General features: G+C 32.6%; 2 protein-coding genes across 6 annotated transcripts; both read left to right on the top strand.

Moving 5' to 3' along the window:
- Positions 1-1,008: 1,008 nt before the first annotated feature.
- LOC140862193 (LOB domain-containing protein 33) lies at positions 1,009-7,713 on the top strand. Its single transcript, XM_073265198.1, has 3 exons — positions 1,009-1,585; positions 2,138-2,242; positions 7,643-7,713. The coding sequence occupies exons 1-3, from the start codon at positions 1,009-1,011 to the stop codon at positions 7,711-7,713; spliced, it is 753 nt and encodes a 250-aa protein (XP_073121299.1).
- Positions 7,490-15,691, top strand: LOC140860141 (uroporphyrinogen-III synthase, chloroplastic-like). Of its 5 annotated transcripts, none has more exons than XR_012143604.1 (11): positions 7,749-9,124; positions 9,273-9,542; positions 11,786-11,873; positions 12,609-12,675; positions 12,931-13,049; positions 13,123-13,218; positions 14,053-14,108; positions 14,511-14,596; positions 14,890-15,024; positions 15,332-15,439; positions 15,520-15,691. XR_012143604.1 is itself a non-coding variant. In XM_073262973.1 (10 exons), exons 2-10 carry the CDS (start codon positions 9,348-9,350, stop codon positions 15,387-15,389), a joined length of 900 nt encoding a protein of 299 aa, XP_073119074.1. In that variant the 5' UTR covers positions 7,490-7,742; positions 9,273-9,347; the 3' UTR covers positions 15,390-15,691. The 5 variants fall into 5 exon arrangements, 3 of the variants coding, with proteins under 3 accessions (XP_073119074.1, XP_073119072.1, XP_073119073.1); XR_012143605.1 differs by having other exon boundaries at positions 15,542-15,691; XM_073262973.1 differs by lacking the exon at positions 7,749-9,124 and adding an exon at positions 7,490-7,742 and having other exon boundaries at positions 15,332-15,691.
- Positions 15,692-17,176: the final 1,485 nt, after the last annotated feature.

Genomic DNA, 17,176 nt, shown 5'->3' on the forward strand with positions numbered 1-17,176 from the left:
AGTATATTTCAAATGTATTTTTGAACTACCTGACTTCTTTTTCTTCATAAATGGGAAATAATAAATGATGGTTGTTTATTGAAAAGTTGCATGTGAAAATAATGGGGAATCACATATTAATTCAAGATAAAAGAATTTAATTTTGTGAACACATGAAACAAAAATGTAGTGTAACGTTCTTTCCTTGAAGTTATGGGCCATTCAGTTGCCTAATCTAACGATTCTAACCTAATGTTCTAAAAACAAGTCCTTTGTTTGAAAGTGAAAGCCAGCTTTTAAAATTCACGAGAAGTTCTTTGAAAACATCATATGTCACCACAAGTTATATAATATTCATGGGAACTAACTCGGTCGATAGACAAAAAATGCATCTATTTTCATATTTCTATAACTTTTTATTATTACTTATTACAACTATCATCTTTTATATTTATTTTTTTTCTTTATCTTTCAATATAAAATAAATCGTTTTCAATCGAAAACCTACACTAATAGTAATAACCAATTAATTAACATTTAAAAGCAAAAATACTAAACTTGCACCAAGTGATGAATGGCCTAGAAGTTTAGACTCTTCCTCTTTTCTCGCTTGCCTAGGTAACAACACTTGTCCCCAACAGTCACACTTTCAAAGAAACCATCTCCAACATTTTCGCACCTCTATTTATCCTATTTTTTACTCATTCAAACTCTCACCTATTGAAAATTTCTACAATGGATCAAATTTTTTTGATCTCCACCAATCGATTTGATTTTACATTACAATTCAAGATGATAAATGGATCGAGCCTATTGATCCCAATCCACAAAACAATTCCCATTTCTCTCTTTTAAACACATAAATCTCTATACTTCCCAATTTTTTTTCCCCTTTGCAAATCCATTTTCTTGTTCTTCACAAACATAGATTCAATCACATTAAACTACAAAAGCTACATCCCCCATTTCATGCACACCCTAGCTGATCATTCTTGAATCCATAGATTCTTGAATGCCAACTCCACCAAAATGACACTAAAGAGTGGCTCCGGCCAGGCCTGCGCCGCGTGCAAGTACCAAAGGCGGCGATGCACGTCCGAGTGCGTCCTCGCCCCGTTCTTCCCCGCCGATCAGCCCAAGATGTTCCAAAACGTGCACCGGTTGTTCGGGGTGAAGAACATTGTCAACACGTTGAAAGAGCTCGAACCGGATCAGAAAGCCATCGCCATGAAGTCCATGAAATTCCAGGCCACCATGCGCGATAAGTACCCCGTTTACGGGTGCCTGGTGGAGATACAACAGCTCTCATATCAGATTCAGCTGGCCGAGGAGGAACTTCAGGCAGTTGTGCACCAACTCGCCTATTATCGACAGAATCAGCAGCCGCAAGAGATCATGTCGCCCACCAACGACTACCTGTCGCAGTTGCAGTTAGGCGTGGCACCTCCCGCAGGAAACTCTGCAATGCCGCTTCTAAGGCAGGATAATTTCCCCGGGGACTACGGCCCTGTAAGGGCAGCACTACCCGTCGCCGCCTCGTATTCGAACCCCGATTATTTAGATTCCAGGGACATTAATAATGGTTTGTGGATTCAACAGCAATTTGGTAATGTTGAAAATGAGAATGCAGATCAATGGTCCTGCAACCACGAATGAAGTATGATTCTAGGTATGTATGTATACTATACTACACACACTTCCATGCATTATATATGTGTAATCAAATTGAAGTTGCATATTATAAGTTACAATAAGTAGTTAGAATATTTTTTTTTTTTTTTGATTTTTATAAAGAAAATGTCACATTCATTTCCTCATATATAAATAAACTAATAAGCTACATTTTCATTAGCAAATTAGGATAATACAATTTTCGTAACTTTGTGCAATGTCAAACACTCAATCATTGAATTGACATAAGATTTGGAGAATAATAATGATTGTTTGTGTTGTTGAATAAGTTTTCTGGGCTTTGTTTGATTTTAAAAGATTTGAGCTGCGTCATTGTTCGCAGACATGTTTTCATATATAAAGACGATGTGTATTCGATGTAACATAGGGATGCCTATGTTAGTGTAATTAGAGCCAATCTTAGGTAGTGTTGATGGAAGTTTATGCATTAAATTGTGCTTGCAGTATATATAACGAGATAACACAGTTGAGAAATCATGGAAGATCCTACAAACAAGCAAATCAAAATCAAAATCAAAGGTGAAAGATTCAATGCTAGAAGTTGATCGAATGGCTGAGAATCAACAGAAGAATTGTCCAGCCAAGAATGTAAGCGTACGTAATCAAAAAGGCAAGTGTATCTTGTTCCTCGTGGGACTTCGATGTGTAGCTATCCATTTGTTTTTCCTTTGATATATATATGATTACTGGAAAATTACGTACAATGTTCACTTTGATGCATGTACATCTTGAAAAATGCAAAAATAAATTTTTTTTTGTTTCTTTTGTACCAAACAAATTTATTTGGTTATTGTAAAATTTTTATGTAAAGAGGAATCAATATATATCCAAATACCATAATTGATTTCATTTTGATTCTTTATAAGATTTCACCAAAATCACTAGTGAAGAAATCAACGATATACAAATACAACCAATAAAATCCAATGTGTATTTCAAAATAATAATAATAAAAAATCCAATTTGAACATTAAAGAAAATCAAAGGGAACGATTACATATCCGATCCACGACCATATATATCGACAACAGACGACAGAGAGATAATCCGCAGGGCCCTAAGGGGAATTCGCAAGGACGCGTCGAGTGTGTCCCGTGGAGGCTGCTAAAAGTTGGACGCAATTGGAATCAAGAATTTGAAGAAGAGTGTGTGTCTGTTAGATATTGCATCAACATGGATGTCAATTCCCGTGGTCGGGGGTGTGTTTGGGTTGACGAAAATAATTCTAAAAAATTCTTCAACTCGGAAATATCTAACCCTAACCCAAACCCAAACCCAAACCCAAACCCAAACCCGAACCCGAACCCGAACCCGACTAACCCGAACCAACTCGATTTTATTTTAATTTTTTAACAAAATAATTAAATAAAAATTCAAAACCCACAATAATAATAATAATAATATTTAATTTAATCACATAATAACAAAATCTAAGTTTATATATAATTTAAATTTGAACTTTTAGTATTCGAACCCTGATTATTTAGATTCCAAGGACATTAAGGTAATGTTTGCAATCTTTAAAAATAAGTAATTATGGAGATTTTCTTAACAAATTTGTTAAGAAAATCTCCATAATCACTTATTTTTAGAGGTTGCAAACACTACCTAATAATAGTTTGTGGATTCAACAACAATTTGGTAATGTTGAAAATGAGAATGCAGATCAATGGTCATACAACCACGAATGAAACTATAATTCTAGGTATGTATTATACTACGTACACACACTTTCCATGCATTATATATGTGTAATGAAATTGAAGTAATCGCACATTAATAAGTTACAATAATTTAGAAAGAAATTTTTTTATTTTTTTAAATAAGAAAATGTCAAATTAATTTCCTCATAATAAACTACGTACACTTTCATTAGCAAATTAGGATAATACAAATATCGTTATAACTTTGTGCAACGTCAAACACTTGATCGTAGAATTGACATAGGATTTGAAGAATAATGATTGTTCGTGTTGTTGTATAAGCTTTCTAGGCTCCTATTCAATTTTAAAAGATTTGAAATGCGTCATTGTTCACAGGCATGTTTCCCTATATATTGTTAGTGTAATTAGAGCCAATCTTAGGTTGTGTTGATTGAAGTTTATCCATTAAATTGTTCTTGCAGTATATATAACGAGATAACACATGAGTTGAGAAATCTTGGAAGTTCCTACAAATAAGCAAATCAAAATCAAAATCAAAGGTGAAAGATTCAAAGGGTTGGCATACCGTACTGAAATATTGGTATACCGTACCAAAATTTTTTCGATATACAGACATTTTTTTGGTATATCGAATTTTTTTGGGTATCTATACGATATCAATATGGATTTTTTTCGTACCAAAGTTTCAGAATTTTACTATCGATATCGGTATGAATTTTTTTCATACCAATATTTGTAGTAAGGTATACCGAAAAATCACCCATAGGACTCATTCAATGCTAGAAGTTGATCGAATGGCTGAGAATCTACGGAAATTGTTGAGCCAAGAATGGAAATGTAATCAAAATGGCAGTGTATTTTCCTCGAGAGGAACTTCGATGTGTAGCGATTCATTTGTTTTTCTTTTATGATTACTGGAAAATTACGTATAATGTTCACTTTGATGTATGTATATTTTAAAAAAGACAAAAAATAAATTTTTTGTTTCTTTTTACCAAACAAATTTATTTGGTTATTGTAAACCTTTATATTTAGTAAAGATGAATCAATATATATTCAAATACCATAATTGATTTTGTTTTCCTTATAAGATTTCACCAAAATCACTTGTGAAGAAATCAACGGATATACAACCAACAAAATCCAAATACCATAATTGACACCAAAATCAATTGTGAAGAAGTCAACGGATATGCAACCAACAAAATCCAATACGCATTTCCAAAAATAATTAAAAAAACAAAAAAATCCAATATGAACATTAAAGAAAATCAAAGGAAACGATTACAAAGTAGACCCAAACCTAATTAATTAATAACACCAAAATAAAACTATATAATATCCTATACGTAATATTATCTTATAATATAGCGTCTTTGTTCTTCAAAACCCGTGAAGTTATATACGAAAATCCTTGTCTAACAAATTCACAAGGCCTATTGCTTTCTACCTCGTCTTCCTCCATACTTAATTGTCCTTGTTTCCAACTCCTCGTACATCTTCTCTTCGTACAGATGACTCATGACAGAGAGATCATCCGCATCGGAATTCGCAAGGACGCCTCGAGTGGTGGCTGGCAAAAGTTGGAGGCCATTGGAATCAAGAATGAGAAGCGAAGTGTGTGTTTGTTTATTTGATTGAAGAAGAAATATTTGAGAATGGTTAAATGAGATGTTGTGATATATATATATATATATATATATATATATATATATATATATATATTTATTAGAGTTCCAATTGTAATTGGATACAAGATGAAAGAGATCTACGGGGAATGATATTTTTTTTAATTAATTCTTGATGGATTGATATTTTTTAAATTAACGTAGAGATTCTAATACGCTTATAAATTAGGAAATTTTTATTTATAATTGATTATGATTATATGATTGGATAAGATAAAAACAACAATTCATCCGTCGGCCGTGTGCATATTTTGTGCTGTCATGAAATCTCTCAAAGAAAAAAGGAAAATGACAAATTTCTTAGGAATATATTATATTATTTATATAATAAAATAAATGGAGTATATAGAAAACAAATTTAATGTCACTTTGAGAACTATAATTTGGGCTAAAACACCAACCATAATTTGTACGCATCAACTTGCAAATATTCTTTTTGCTTCAAATGTTTTCAGTCTCCGATGCTTATTTTCTTTTACATCAACTCTGGATCCTTTTTTCTCATTTGTAATGCCATTATATGAGAATTAAGCTATCTAATATTTATAATTGGGTCGATTTATAAAAAAAATCATTGAATACTTATATAAATTAATATTAATATAATTTATAAAAATGAACAGAATAAAGATCATATTGAGCATTTTCCATTTTAAATGATGATGATTGATGATCCCAAATTTCCCAATTACTTGTTTTTTACTATTTATTAAGTCTAGGCATATTAGAGTAACTAATTTGGTGTCATGGTTTATTTTTCAATATACCCAAAATACAATTCTTTTCAATTTTTTGTTTTCTCCATGTTTCTTACTCACTATCCCCACATCTTCAATAACCTTCTTTGCCAATTCTAATTCCCTTTTTTTTTTCTTAATTAACCTAACCTATTAAACATCAAAATTCATATACATTGTAGTTATTTTTTTACACACGCAAATGCCTATGCACGGTTGCCAGTCTTTATTAGAGTTCCAATTGTAATTGGATACAAGATGAAATAATAAAACACTGAAAAAGAAAGAAGCAAAGGAAAGAGCAGAGAGATAAATCTGCACAAGAGTGAAGAGTGTAAGTTGAAACTACGGAAAAGCTCACAGACGATCTAAACCATACAAACATATTGTGACGTTCGGGGCTGAAGAGGCAGGGAGTGATTGTCGGTGTCAAGAGGTTGCACGGACAATGAGCGGCTCCTGGTAGGTTTCTAGGCGGAGGAAGACATGAATGAACCGATCCCGTGCCGGAATGAGAGGGATTCTGAGACTGTGTAGGTATGGGACCACATGGTTGAGGAGAGCTTAAAAGATTTCATATGTATTATTCATATCAGGAAGGTGCATCTTCATTTCGGAAGCTCATCACATAAGAACTCCAAAGTTAAGCGTGCTTGACTTTGGGCAATTATAGGATAGGTGACCCGGGCTGAAGAGGCAAGGAGTGATGAGAGGGATTCTGAAACTGTGTAGGTATGAGACTAAATGGTTGAGGAGAGCTTAAAAATTTCATATGTACTATTCATATCAGGAAGGTGCATCTTCTTTTCGAAAGCTCATCACATAAAAACTCCAAAAATTGAACTCATTTGATTAATATTGTAGACTAGCTATAGCAGATGACACATGCTCAATTTAGGTTGCGTTTCAGAGATTTTTTAGGAATCATTTCTTAGCTTTTTTTTAATAAAATTTTGATAAATTGTTTAGAAAAAACTTAGAAGTATTTCCTAAAAGCTCTACCTAACACTACCTTACCTTAGTAATTTACGAATACACAACTGAATCGGAATGCAAGAAGTATTATGTCCATCTACAAAGACACAATTTCCAGAGAGCAAGAAGCAATGTCTATCTAGCAGTTGCATTGCATCACGTATTCTTAAATTGGGATTCAAACGAACATCTGTTGTAATAATGAAATCGGATTTCTTTGAAAAACAACAAAGCGAAGGAGTAAAGATCTTATACCTTTTCGTGTTGTTTTATTTATGTTTATATTTTCATTTTTAAAAAATATTAAAAAAATATTATATTACATTTCATTATTTTTTCTCTTTTGTGACATGAATATTTCCAATTTCATTGTATTATTATTTATTATTAAGTAAATATAATACATGTCAAATTATTTTAAAATATTTTCAAGAAAATTTTTAAGGACAGGATGCTAAGCTCCTAAATACTTGGCACGATCTTGTAATAATTATTTTAAATTACAAAATTAAAATAATTAAATTAAATAATCTTATTATGTGAAAATATATATTATTAAATATCGGTTTATAAATGAAATTGAAATACATATTTGAATTCTAAACACTTATATGTAAGTTGAAATAACTCTAAGATAAATTTTAATAAGAATAAATAAAAAAGTATATACATTTAATTATATAATTAAATATTAATTACTAATTATATATTGTTATTGTTATACTCATATATATCGTTTCTCTCTCCTGTTTCTGTTCCTATTCATCTCATCTTCATCGTCTGCTTCTCAGTTCTTCTTTCTTTTCATTTTCCAATTTTTCTCGTCACTTCAAATCGCCTAATCTCCGCCTCAATTTTCATACCCATTTTTTCTTATTTTTAAGCACAGCCCGTCAAACCCGTTTACCGGCAGCCGCTTGTTTCTGCCGCCCTTCGCCTTCGTCGACCACCTTTCATCCTAGGGATGATCTTGTTTAGTTGTTGGGCGCTTATTTGGAGGTCTTGAGGTATAATTCGAACCCAGGGTTTCGAATTTTTAAGGGATTTCGATTCAATTGAATCTCGATAATTGATATTTGATTTATTGTAGTTGAATTTCTAGATTTTTAAATTGAGGATTTCGAATTTTAGCGCTGTTTAACTCAATGTTTGGATGTTTATATGTGTTAGCTTTGACATATATTAATTTTAGGAATGATTGTCAAATTGTGTAAAATTTCAAATCATTTATATTTGGGTATTTTGACTTTTAGAGTCATATATTTGATATTTGGACATTATGATGTGATATGAAATATTAGGACCTGGATCCTCTGCTGTGGCGAGAGAAACAACATGTGGCGAGAGAAACTACGACGTCAGATACTGTGTATTTTTTTAATTCATATCATAGGATTAAAAAATAATATGTTTAATTAATTACACACATAAAATATTGCAAATCAATGCTTTTTCAATGCACAACACCAATCCTGTTTCTCTCTCCACAGCGGAGGAGCTTTTTTCGAAATATTAATGTTTGAAAATTTTTCTGAGCTTATTTAAATGAAATGAGAATTTAATTCGAGAAATTCTTTAGGTATTTTGTGTGGTAAATTAAGTGTTCAGTTGAGGTACATGTGAACTGTTTTCATTATGACGCCTATATGACAGACATGTGATGGTGTTAAGTATTTTGTTATGAGGTGTGACGTGCTCTATGTGTTTATGTGAATGTGATTGCATTCACTCATTTATATTGATTGTTAACGTGCATAATTGAGAATAATTCCTATTTTATTTTTATAAAATAAAATAAATTCTCATTTTATTTCAAACTTAAAAAATGGTAAGGGATATTCGTCAAATAAGCATGTTAAATTTTATAGCACGTTGAACCTTGACTCATTTGATTGCCATTGATATTGATCGCTTGAGATGTATTGAGTTATCATGGAGCGAGTGACATAGGATTTTGTACACTTCGGCGATAGCATGAGGCACGGACAGGTAACTCCCGTCGCCTTCCGATGCTACGTACGACACTCCTGATGACAACATGAGGTCGAACGGGCCGCTCTTGTTGTCCTTTGATGCTATGTGCGTGGATGAGTAGTGATGATATGAGGGCTGTTGCAATCCTGGCGCGAGTGGCCGCTGATATTGTTGTGATACGATTGATTTAGACTCCATTTGGTATCCCTTATTTCATTGATACCTGTAACACATTGCATTGTATTTCATTGCTTCTTACTTGATTTATTTCATATTAGTTATATTTGTCGTGATTTTATTGGTTCGTCATACTGGGGTCCAACCCGTGTTTTCTTTTTATGCTATGGTTGTTTGTGATTCCATAGCAGGTTATCCAGAGGATTTGACGCGTCTGGTGGAACGTCATTTAGTGAATGTATATATTAAACCAATGGGTTTTATGTTTTTCGGATGTCCTATAGGTCATGAAGAAATTTTTGTAGGCCCAAAAACGAAAATATTTAACTCGTTCTCTCTGTTTACATTAATTAATCTTAGTCATTTGTTCATTTAATATTTATCAGGACACGGGTCCTTTCAAAATTCAACATCTTTTTTGCGGAAGCATCCTGCTCAATACTATCGTCTTCTGCAAAACAATGGCTCCATTTTCTCTGTCTACCCTCTCTCTGGTTCACCCACCTGCAATTCCTTGTTCTTCTTTTCGTCGTCAGTTTCTAGACCGAAGAGTCAAAGCTGTTGGTTCTGTTTCAGCTTCCGTATCTTCAACTGCCAATCCTAAAGTTGTGGTCACGAGGGAGCGAGGCAAAAACGACAAGCTCATTCATGCTCTGGTAATTCTTTTATGTTTTATCTTATTAGGTTGTGTGTTTAATTGAATTGTTTTTTGAATTTTTGACTGATATTTAGTTTGAAAGAATAAATCCGATAATTTCTGGATTTGATGAAGAAAATAGTGCGTTTCTATAATGTACTCGTGTATTGGAAGAGCCGAGAGCATAACTCTTCGCATTTACTGTAACTTGTACGCGGGAGTAGTTGTTGAACAATTTTAGGAATGAATGTTTTTAAATTGTGTTTTCCCCTTTAGCTTGCCGGCTTGTGAAGGATGAATTTTGAAAAGAAACGTTTGAAACAATTGATTGTTAATGAACAAAGAGCAAACTAGACAAGGGTTTGGTAAATATGAAGGCAGAATAACGGAGTTTTATAGCTAGTTTGCGTAAATGAGATACAGTCAAATATGATGGATAAAAAAACATTTATAATGTGATGAAATGTCAAAACAACTTATGTTTCTTTGTGTATGTTGATGTTGCTTCAAACGCTATTAGGAGTGCGTGCAGATCAAAGATAAAAAGTGCGTCAATGAAAGAATTCAATTCATGTGTGAAGAATAGTGAAGAACAGATTAGAGAATTTTATTGAATATCAAAATGATTCTGTATATCTTGTTTAAAATGCCATGTACTCTTTTTTTTTTTATGTACAAAGAGATAGGGGTGGAATAGGGTCGGGATCCGTCCCGTAAACCCCCTACCCAACTCCCGTCCCGAAAAGAATCTGGGAAATTTTTTTTTTTTTCTCCCGATCCCGTACCCGAAACATTTCGGGACCCGACTATTCGGGATCCCGAACATTCGGGATCCCGAACATTCGTGATCCTGTCGGGTAGGGAGAAAAAATCCCGATTTTTTTTTTCATATTCAAGATTTCGTTCAAAAAATAAAAAAAATGTTATTATTTTATTAAATATACTATTTAGAAGCTTATATTTATAAATAAAAATAAATATTTAACTTAAAACATATAATATTAAAATATTTTGGATAATGTTTCAAGGTTTTGTTAAGAGAAAAAATGTATCGGATAATTATTAATAAAATGTTCGGATACAATTACTAAATAAATTTTGTTAAATACATTGTCAAATTAATCTCTTAAGTCTTGTTCTACATATTTGTTCTAATTAGATAATTATAAAAATGAATTAATTAAATTATTAATTTATTTTAAAAAAATACACAAAAATAAAATGTCATTTCGTGATTTTACAATTTGATCGTTCCAACAATAAAAATTATGCGAATTAAGTTCACAATTAAGAATTATATGAGTTGAAGCCTAATAATATTTAGCTTATTATATTAATAAAGTTATTAATAAAATATATTATTATATTATTTCGGGACGGGCCGAAAATCCCGTATGGATAAGGTTTTATTCCCGATCCCTCTCCCGATATTAATCGGGATGGGAAAAATCCCGAAAGTTCGGGTTGAAAAAATTTCGGGTTGAGATTTTTTCAGGACGGGAATGGGATGGGATTCGGGAAGGGTCGGGATTTCGGAAATTTTTGCCACCCCTACAAAGAGATTACAAGGAGGTCTCATTTAAATGCTAAACTAGCTCGACAAATTGACTGCTGGCTAATCCAACTTCCGTGCTTCCAGCTGGTGCTAACTGTAGGCGGTTGATCTGCAATGCTGCATCAATACTAACACACAATGTTTGACGTGGTTCAACACGAAACAAACTTAATGATGTTCTTAACAAGGCATGGTTTGAAGCAAACAAGCAAATGAAAAAAGTTGCAGCATGTCAACTCAGATGTCATTTACTTCCAAATAGTTGAAAATAAAAATCCTACCATTGAGAATTGAATTGTAGCTTATAAATTGCTTCGAATTTTGTGAGCATCTCAAGATATGTTTGCTAAGAATGTTTTTGTCCTGCCGATTTACAACCTCCTTTCATTTTATAAAATTAGAGATTTTGCCTTTGAGAAAATGTGATCATAGTTCTATATGTTTATTATCTTCTAGAATTCATTTCACTACACAATTTATAGCTCCAATTTTCCCTTGATATTTATCACATGCAAAGTTCCTAAGTGTCAAGCTGTCACAACCCACTGAATAACATTGATCATCTCTGTTGTTAGGCTTGTATAAATTCATAATTCTTTTGGCTAGCTCATTGTAATCTGACTCTGTTTGACTTGTATAAATGTATAATTCTTTTGGTTACCTCATTGTAATCTGACTGTATGTGTGATTTGTTCCTCTATTTGCAGGCAAATAACGGAATTGGCTGTCTAGAGCTTCCTCTTATCCAGCATACTCTGTTACCAGATTCAGAAAATATTTCTTCTGTGTTGAGCAGTGAGTTCTAGATGATTTCTTTGCACATAGTTTGTTTTATTTATATGTTATAATTTATGCCTTATTAGGAAACTAGCTTAACTGCCTGCACAATGTATTATCAACGAATTTTGGTTTTATGTAAAAGGAACTGTTTGGTAATCTGGAAACACATGTCCTTGCATGGTACTCGTGTCCCGTGTTTGTAGTTGACCTGTCTTCCCCAATACTGAGTGGTGGAAACTGTGTGAGAAGGGTTATCTAATATCAAATTGTGATCCACATGAAAAACTGGTCATGTTGATTCTGTATTTAATAACACATAAGTGATATCATCATGTCACCTACTCCGAGTGGTGGAAACTGTGTGAAAAGGGTTATCTAATATTAAATTGTGACCCACATGAAAAATTGGTCATGTTGATTCTGTATTTAATGATGAATTATGTCACTTGCATAATTTTATTGAAATTATTTGGCTAGATCGGAATGTGTTGATGTTATTAATAAATGATATCTTCCTAACTTTTGCTGTCTTGCCAAAACTCCATTGTATGTGGTAGCAGGGCACGCAAAATATATAGTATTAACGTCACTCCTCTCTTCTAGGTTTGTATTTTCTCTTACAGTTCTTTTGCTTTTCTTCAAAATGTTTCCTTGTATAAAAACTCAAGAGTTCCAACATACATGTACATGTAATTGTGCTTGTTTGTTAAGTGGGATTAGTCTCTGATATTTTGCTTTCTATGGCTGCAGACACTTTGTTTGACTGGATTGTCATAACTTCACCTGAAGCGGGTGAGGTTTTTCTTGATGCTTGGAAGTAAGATTCTAGTGTTTCTAGAGCGATTTGTCCTGAATATTATTTGGTTTGATGAGGAGAATTAGTGACATAAAGACTGAGGCTGTTTTGTCACTTTATAAAGTCAAGTAGCTTTTGAGTGATGCAATACTAATGTCATTTTCTGTAACTTAACACTAATTACAACTGCGTTTTAAAATTAGGCAGTTACTAATAACTCTTCATCTGGTGACATGTTGGCAGTATTGCTCGTTAATTCAAGCTGTTGGTTTACAGGGCTGCTGGAGCTCCGAAGGTTAGGATTGGAGTAGTGGGTGCTGGTACAGCAAGTGTTTTTGAGAAAATTACGCCTTCTGCAGCACACAGTCTTGATGTTGCCTTTGTTCCATCAAAAGGTTTTTGATTAGTTCCATATTAATCCAAACTAATCACAGCTTGAAAGAAAGTAATTTTAGTTATGATATTCAGCGACTGGCAAAGTTTTGGCGTCTGAGCTTCCGAATGATGGTAATACAAGGTGCACTGTCTTATATCCTGCTTCGGCAAAAGCTGGCAATGAAATTGGTCAGTACTCAAAATATGATTTTGATTTTTGCTTTTGCTATTTATTCTCTCTCATTACTAATTTGTTGAAGCGTTATTTGCGATACAACTTCCTGTGAAATAAAAGCAAGAATGCTGAACACAAATGGTTTAAGTTAAACGTAGCTATTTATATGTTTTGAAAAACCAGGATAGTTTATTGTATTGCTACTCCGTAGTTTTACGCCTGTGTTGGCGAAGAAAAACTTCTTAGTTACTGCCAAGATCTATATGAATTTTTTTCATCATTGATTTTCCCTTTGCCGTGATGCAAAAAGCAATCAATCAACTGAGTTCCCTTCTTATTACAAATAAAGAATGATTTGATGTAATGATTAGATCAGGATGTAAGTACTGAAATAGTTTTGCGTGAAGTCCTCTCCAATTGTCGAGAAGGAATACCACTGAATGGAAATTCCTGTTTGATTGATTATTTCTGAATTTAGATTATCCGACCAATTTAGCTGTTTTCTTGAATGTCACTTTCTAAAGTCTTTAACCACTAAGTTTAGTTGGATTTCATTTTTCCAGGCTGTAGTTCATTTAAGAAGTGAAGAGATTATGAAACTTCTACATTTTAGATGGATAAGAAAGAAAAGATGTTTAATGACTAATTTTGGGGCTAAAAATATAAGATTTTACAAATAGAAAAAAAATTAAATTGCTATTTAATCACAACGTTCAATGCTTCATGTGAAATCAGTAGTTGTTTCCTTTTTCTTATTTAAATCCCCCAGACCCGCTGTATTTTTTTTTATCACATAATTGAAAATGAACTCACAATTGTTTAGTTTCTGGTTTTGTTTTCTATGTCAGAGGAGGGCCTTGCAAAGCGTGGATTTGAGGTTACTAGACTGAATACATACACTACCGTATGACGCCTGCTTTGATATTGTCAACTTACTTTTCAGTTGCATAAATTTCATACCAAGATTTTACTCTGCTTCTCCCATCCTTATTGAAGAATGATAATGACACTATATATGGAGTTTCTGTTCATTTGTTGGTTGCTGCTGGATTGACATTTGGAATAAGCTTAATTTTACCCCTTTCTCCACATGTCCATTAGAATTCCTTCACTGATATTTTGGCAGTGACAAAAATTTAAGAAGGTTCGTTCACTAAGCTTGAGAACTTGACGAGGTGGTAGATAGGAATGATACTATTGGATGAGAGTTGTCCGTCAGGACGAGGACAAATATTGACTTATTTTGAAAATTGAGGTCAAAGTTGGATATCATGACAGGATGCTAATTGGATGTGTTCTTTTTCAGGAGCCTGTCAAATATGTGGACCCTTTGGCTTTTGAACAGGCTCTTTTCATTCCTGTTGTTGCAGTAGCATCACCTTCTGCTTTGCGGTAAACCACCTTCACTTGTTATTCCCGTGCATTTTAAATTTTCTTTCTTGCCTATCCAGTTAAAAAAGTTAGATCAAACTTCTCGAGGTGCTGTAACATTTAGAAACATGTTCGATGATCTGAACCACTGTTCATAACGATTACTTCCCCCCCTCCCCCAGGAAATTAATGGTTTCTGTTTTTCCCTGCTGAAAGTACCTCTAATTGAGGGTGGTTTGATCTTTGCACTTTACCCTTCATTTGTGGTTCATTCATTTCATTTATGATGCTTTTGCTTTTTCGTTCTCCAACAGTGCTTGGCGTAGTGTATTGCCAGAATCACCACGGTGGGATAATGCTGTTGCTTGTATTGGGGAAACTACTGCAGTAGCGGCTAACAAATTGGGGTTTAGGAATGTGTACTTCCCAGCAAATCCTGGTCTTGAAGGGTAAACTCCGTTTTGTTGGATTATTTTGGGAAATTATGTGCCTTAACTCGTTCTATTTGAACTGACAGATCTAGTTTATGACTTCAGACTCGGATGACAATAACAATGATGACTATTAGAATGACTTGTTTTTTTATATAGCAGCATTTACAGCATAAATCACGTCAAATTTTAGTATTATTGTGCTTGAAATCCCATGTTTTATAACTTTTATTGATTGCATCAGAACTCAGAGAAATGGTTGTGTAAGCAATTTAGTATTATCTGTAAATTATGCAGCTTCAGCATGTAGATTTATTTTTCTCAGGTGGGTTGGTTGCATTTTAGAAGCTTTAAAAGTTCACAGCCAAGTGCAGGGGGTCTGAGAGTTGAATTTTGCTGTCTTGCTATGTCAGCCTGCTAACTTTTTACCACAGTACGTTCTAGCCTTCAACTCCCAAGAAGCGTCACTTCTTAGTCTCTGCTGAGTTAATTAGGAACTGACCGGTTGTTTAGACGCTTGCACATATTGTAACAGGGCCGGTTTGGAGTATAATGGCTCCCTGTACGAATTCCTAAAATCAAGAAACTCCATGAATGAGAGAATGTTTGAATATTTTGTTGATAGCTGTTGCAGAGGAACCAATGTACACTTGGGAAATTTTATCAAGGCAGGTGATGTTTTATCTGCAGTGTGTATTTTATTTACAGATTAAAAAAAAAAAGGAAAAAGATCAGTGTATAGTCTTATTCCCTACGGGAGAGGGTAGGTAAATATTTGATATTTATGTGCCACTCTTATGTTGCAAGTGGGATTTTCTTCTGAGTTTAATTTACTTTTCAAGCCATAATTATATTTTATTCGATCTTCTTGAAGGGAGGGACACTCGATATGCTAATACTACCGTTGGATTATAAAATTCTAGAAAGTTGCATTAAATAGAATATTCGCTCTTAACTTTTTCTAAATTTTGTTTTTCAATTATTTGTCGAATATGCTATTATTTTAATTGTTTTTGAATTCGAATTTTGACGTTAAATAATTTTTTTTAATTAAAATAGATTATTATTATTATTATTATTATTATTATTGGTTTTCTTTCATGAAATGCTAGATTATCTATTGAGAACAATTTTTTGTTAAAGAATCAATTGAAAACAATTTAAATGAATTATCATGTGCATATTTTCCGTGGAATAAATGGTAGAAGTTAGGGAAATATAACTCGCCCACTTTGTATGTATTTAGTTAAGAAAGTCCTCGCACCCTTTTTTTATCACATAATTATCACAAATATTCGAGAGGGTCGCACCCCTTTTTAATTGTAAGAACCAAAGATGACAAAAACGAAAAAAAACAACAATCAATAAGATATCTTGAAATCAAGGGGTCGGCTATTGAAATCAAAGATATTTCGAATAATTAAATTTTTTAAAGATTTTTAAATATCAAATAATAATAATTTAGATTAAGAGCTTGTAAAACATGTCAATAGAAGAGAAACAGACAAATATGTAATCTATATCTCTATGCTACTATTATATATATATCTAATAACTATAAAAGTGTGAAGCAAAGTTAAAGTTTTGATTGTGTATTTTTAACTTTGTCATTGGTTTGACAAAATGTGTGCATATTAGATTAGAATTCAGTTTTCAAAAGACTGAAATGCCAAAATAATTTGTTTTTTATTTTTATTTTTAAAAAAAGTGAACATATTTTTTCTACAAAATTTTTAATTAAAATAATAATCCAGTTTACTAAAAGATTGAAACACTAAGATACTTTGATAATTATTTGTTTGTAGATTTAATCATGTAATGAACATGTTTTTTCAACAAAATCTCAAATGTATTTTAATTTAAAACATTTTGAGCTAAATATTTACAAAAAATTATTTATTAGCATTACTCGATACTTCTCCTTATAACTAATAATAAGAAAGGTTTAGCTCAAAACGACGTTTACAAAATTTGTGTAAGGACCTATTGTGTCAAATAATTAAATCAATAGTTGATAAATATATATTACAAATATAAAATTTTCAAACGTTATTAAAAAATATATATATTTGAATTACACTACACATAGGATAATACAACTATCTTAATTTTGTGCGTCAAAAACTTTGTCGTATAATTGACATAGGATCAATTTGGAGAATATTGATTG

The sequence above is a fragment of the Henckelia pumila genome, chromosome 4, assembly GCF_033568475.1.
Source record: "Henckelia pumila isolate YLH828 chromosome 4, ASM3356847v2, whole genome shotgun sequence".
In the NCBI taxonomy this organism is placed as follows: domain Eukaryota; kingdom Viridiplantae; phylum Streptophyta; class Magnoliopsida; order Lamiales; family Gesneriaceae; genus Henckelia; species Henckelia pumila.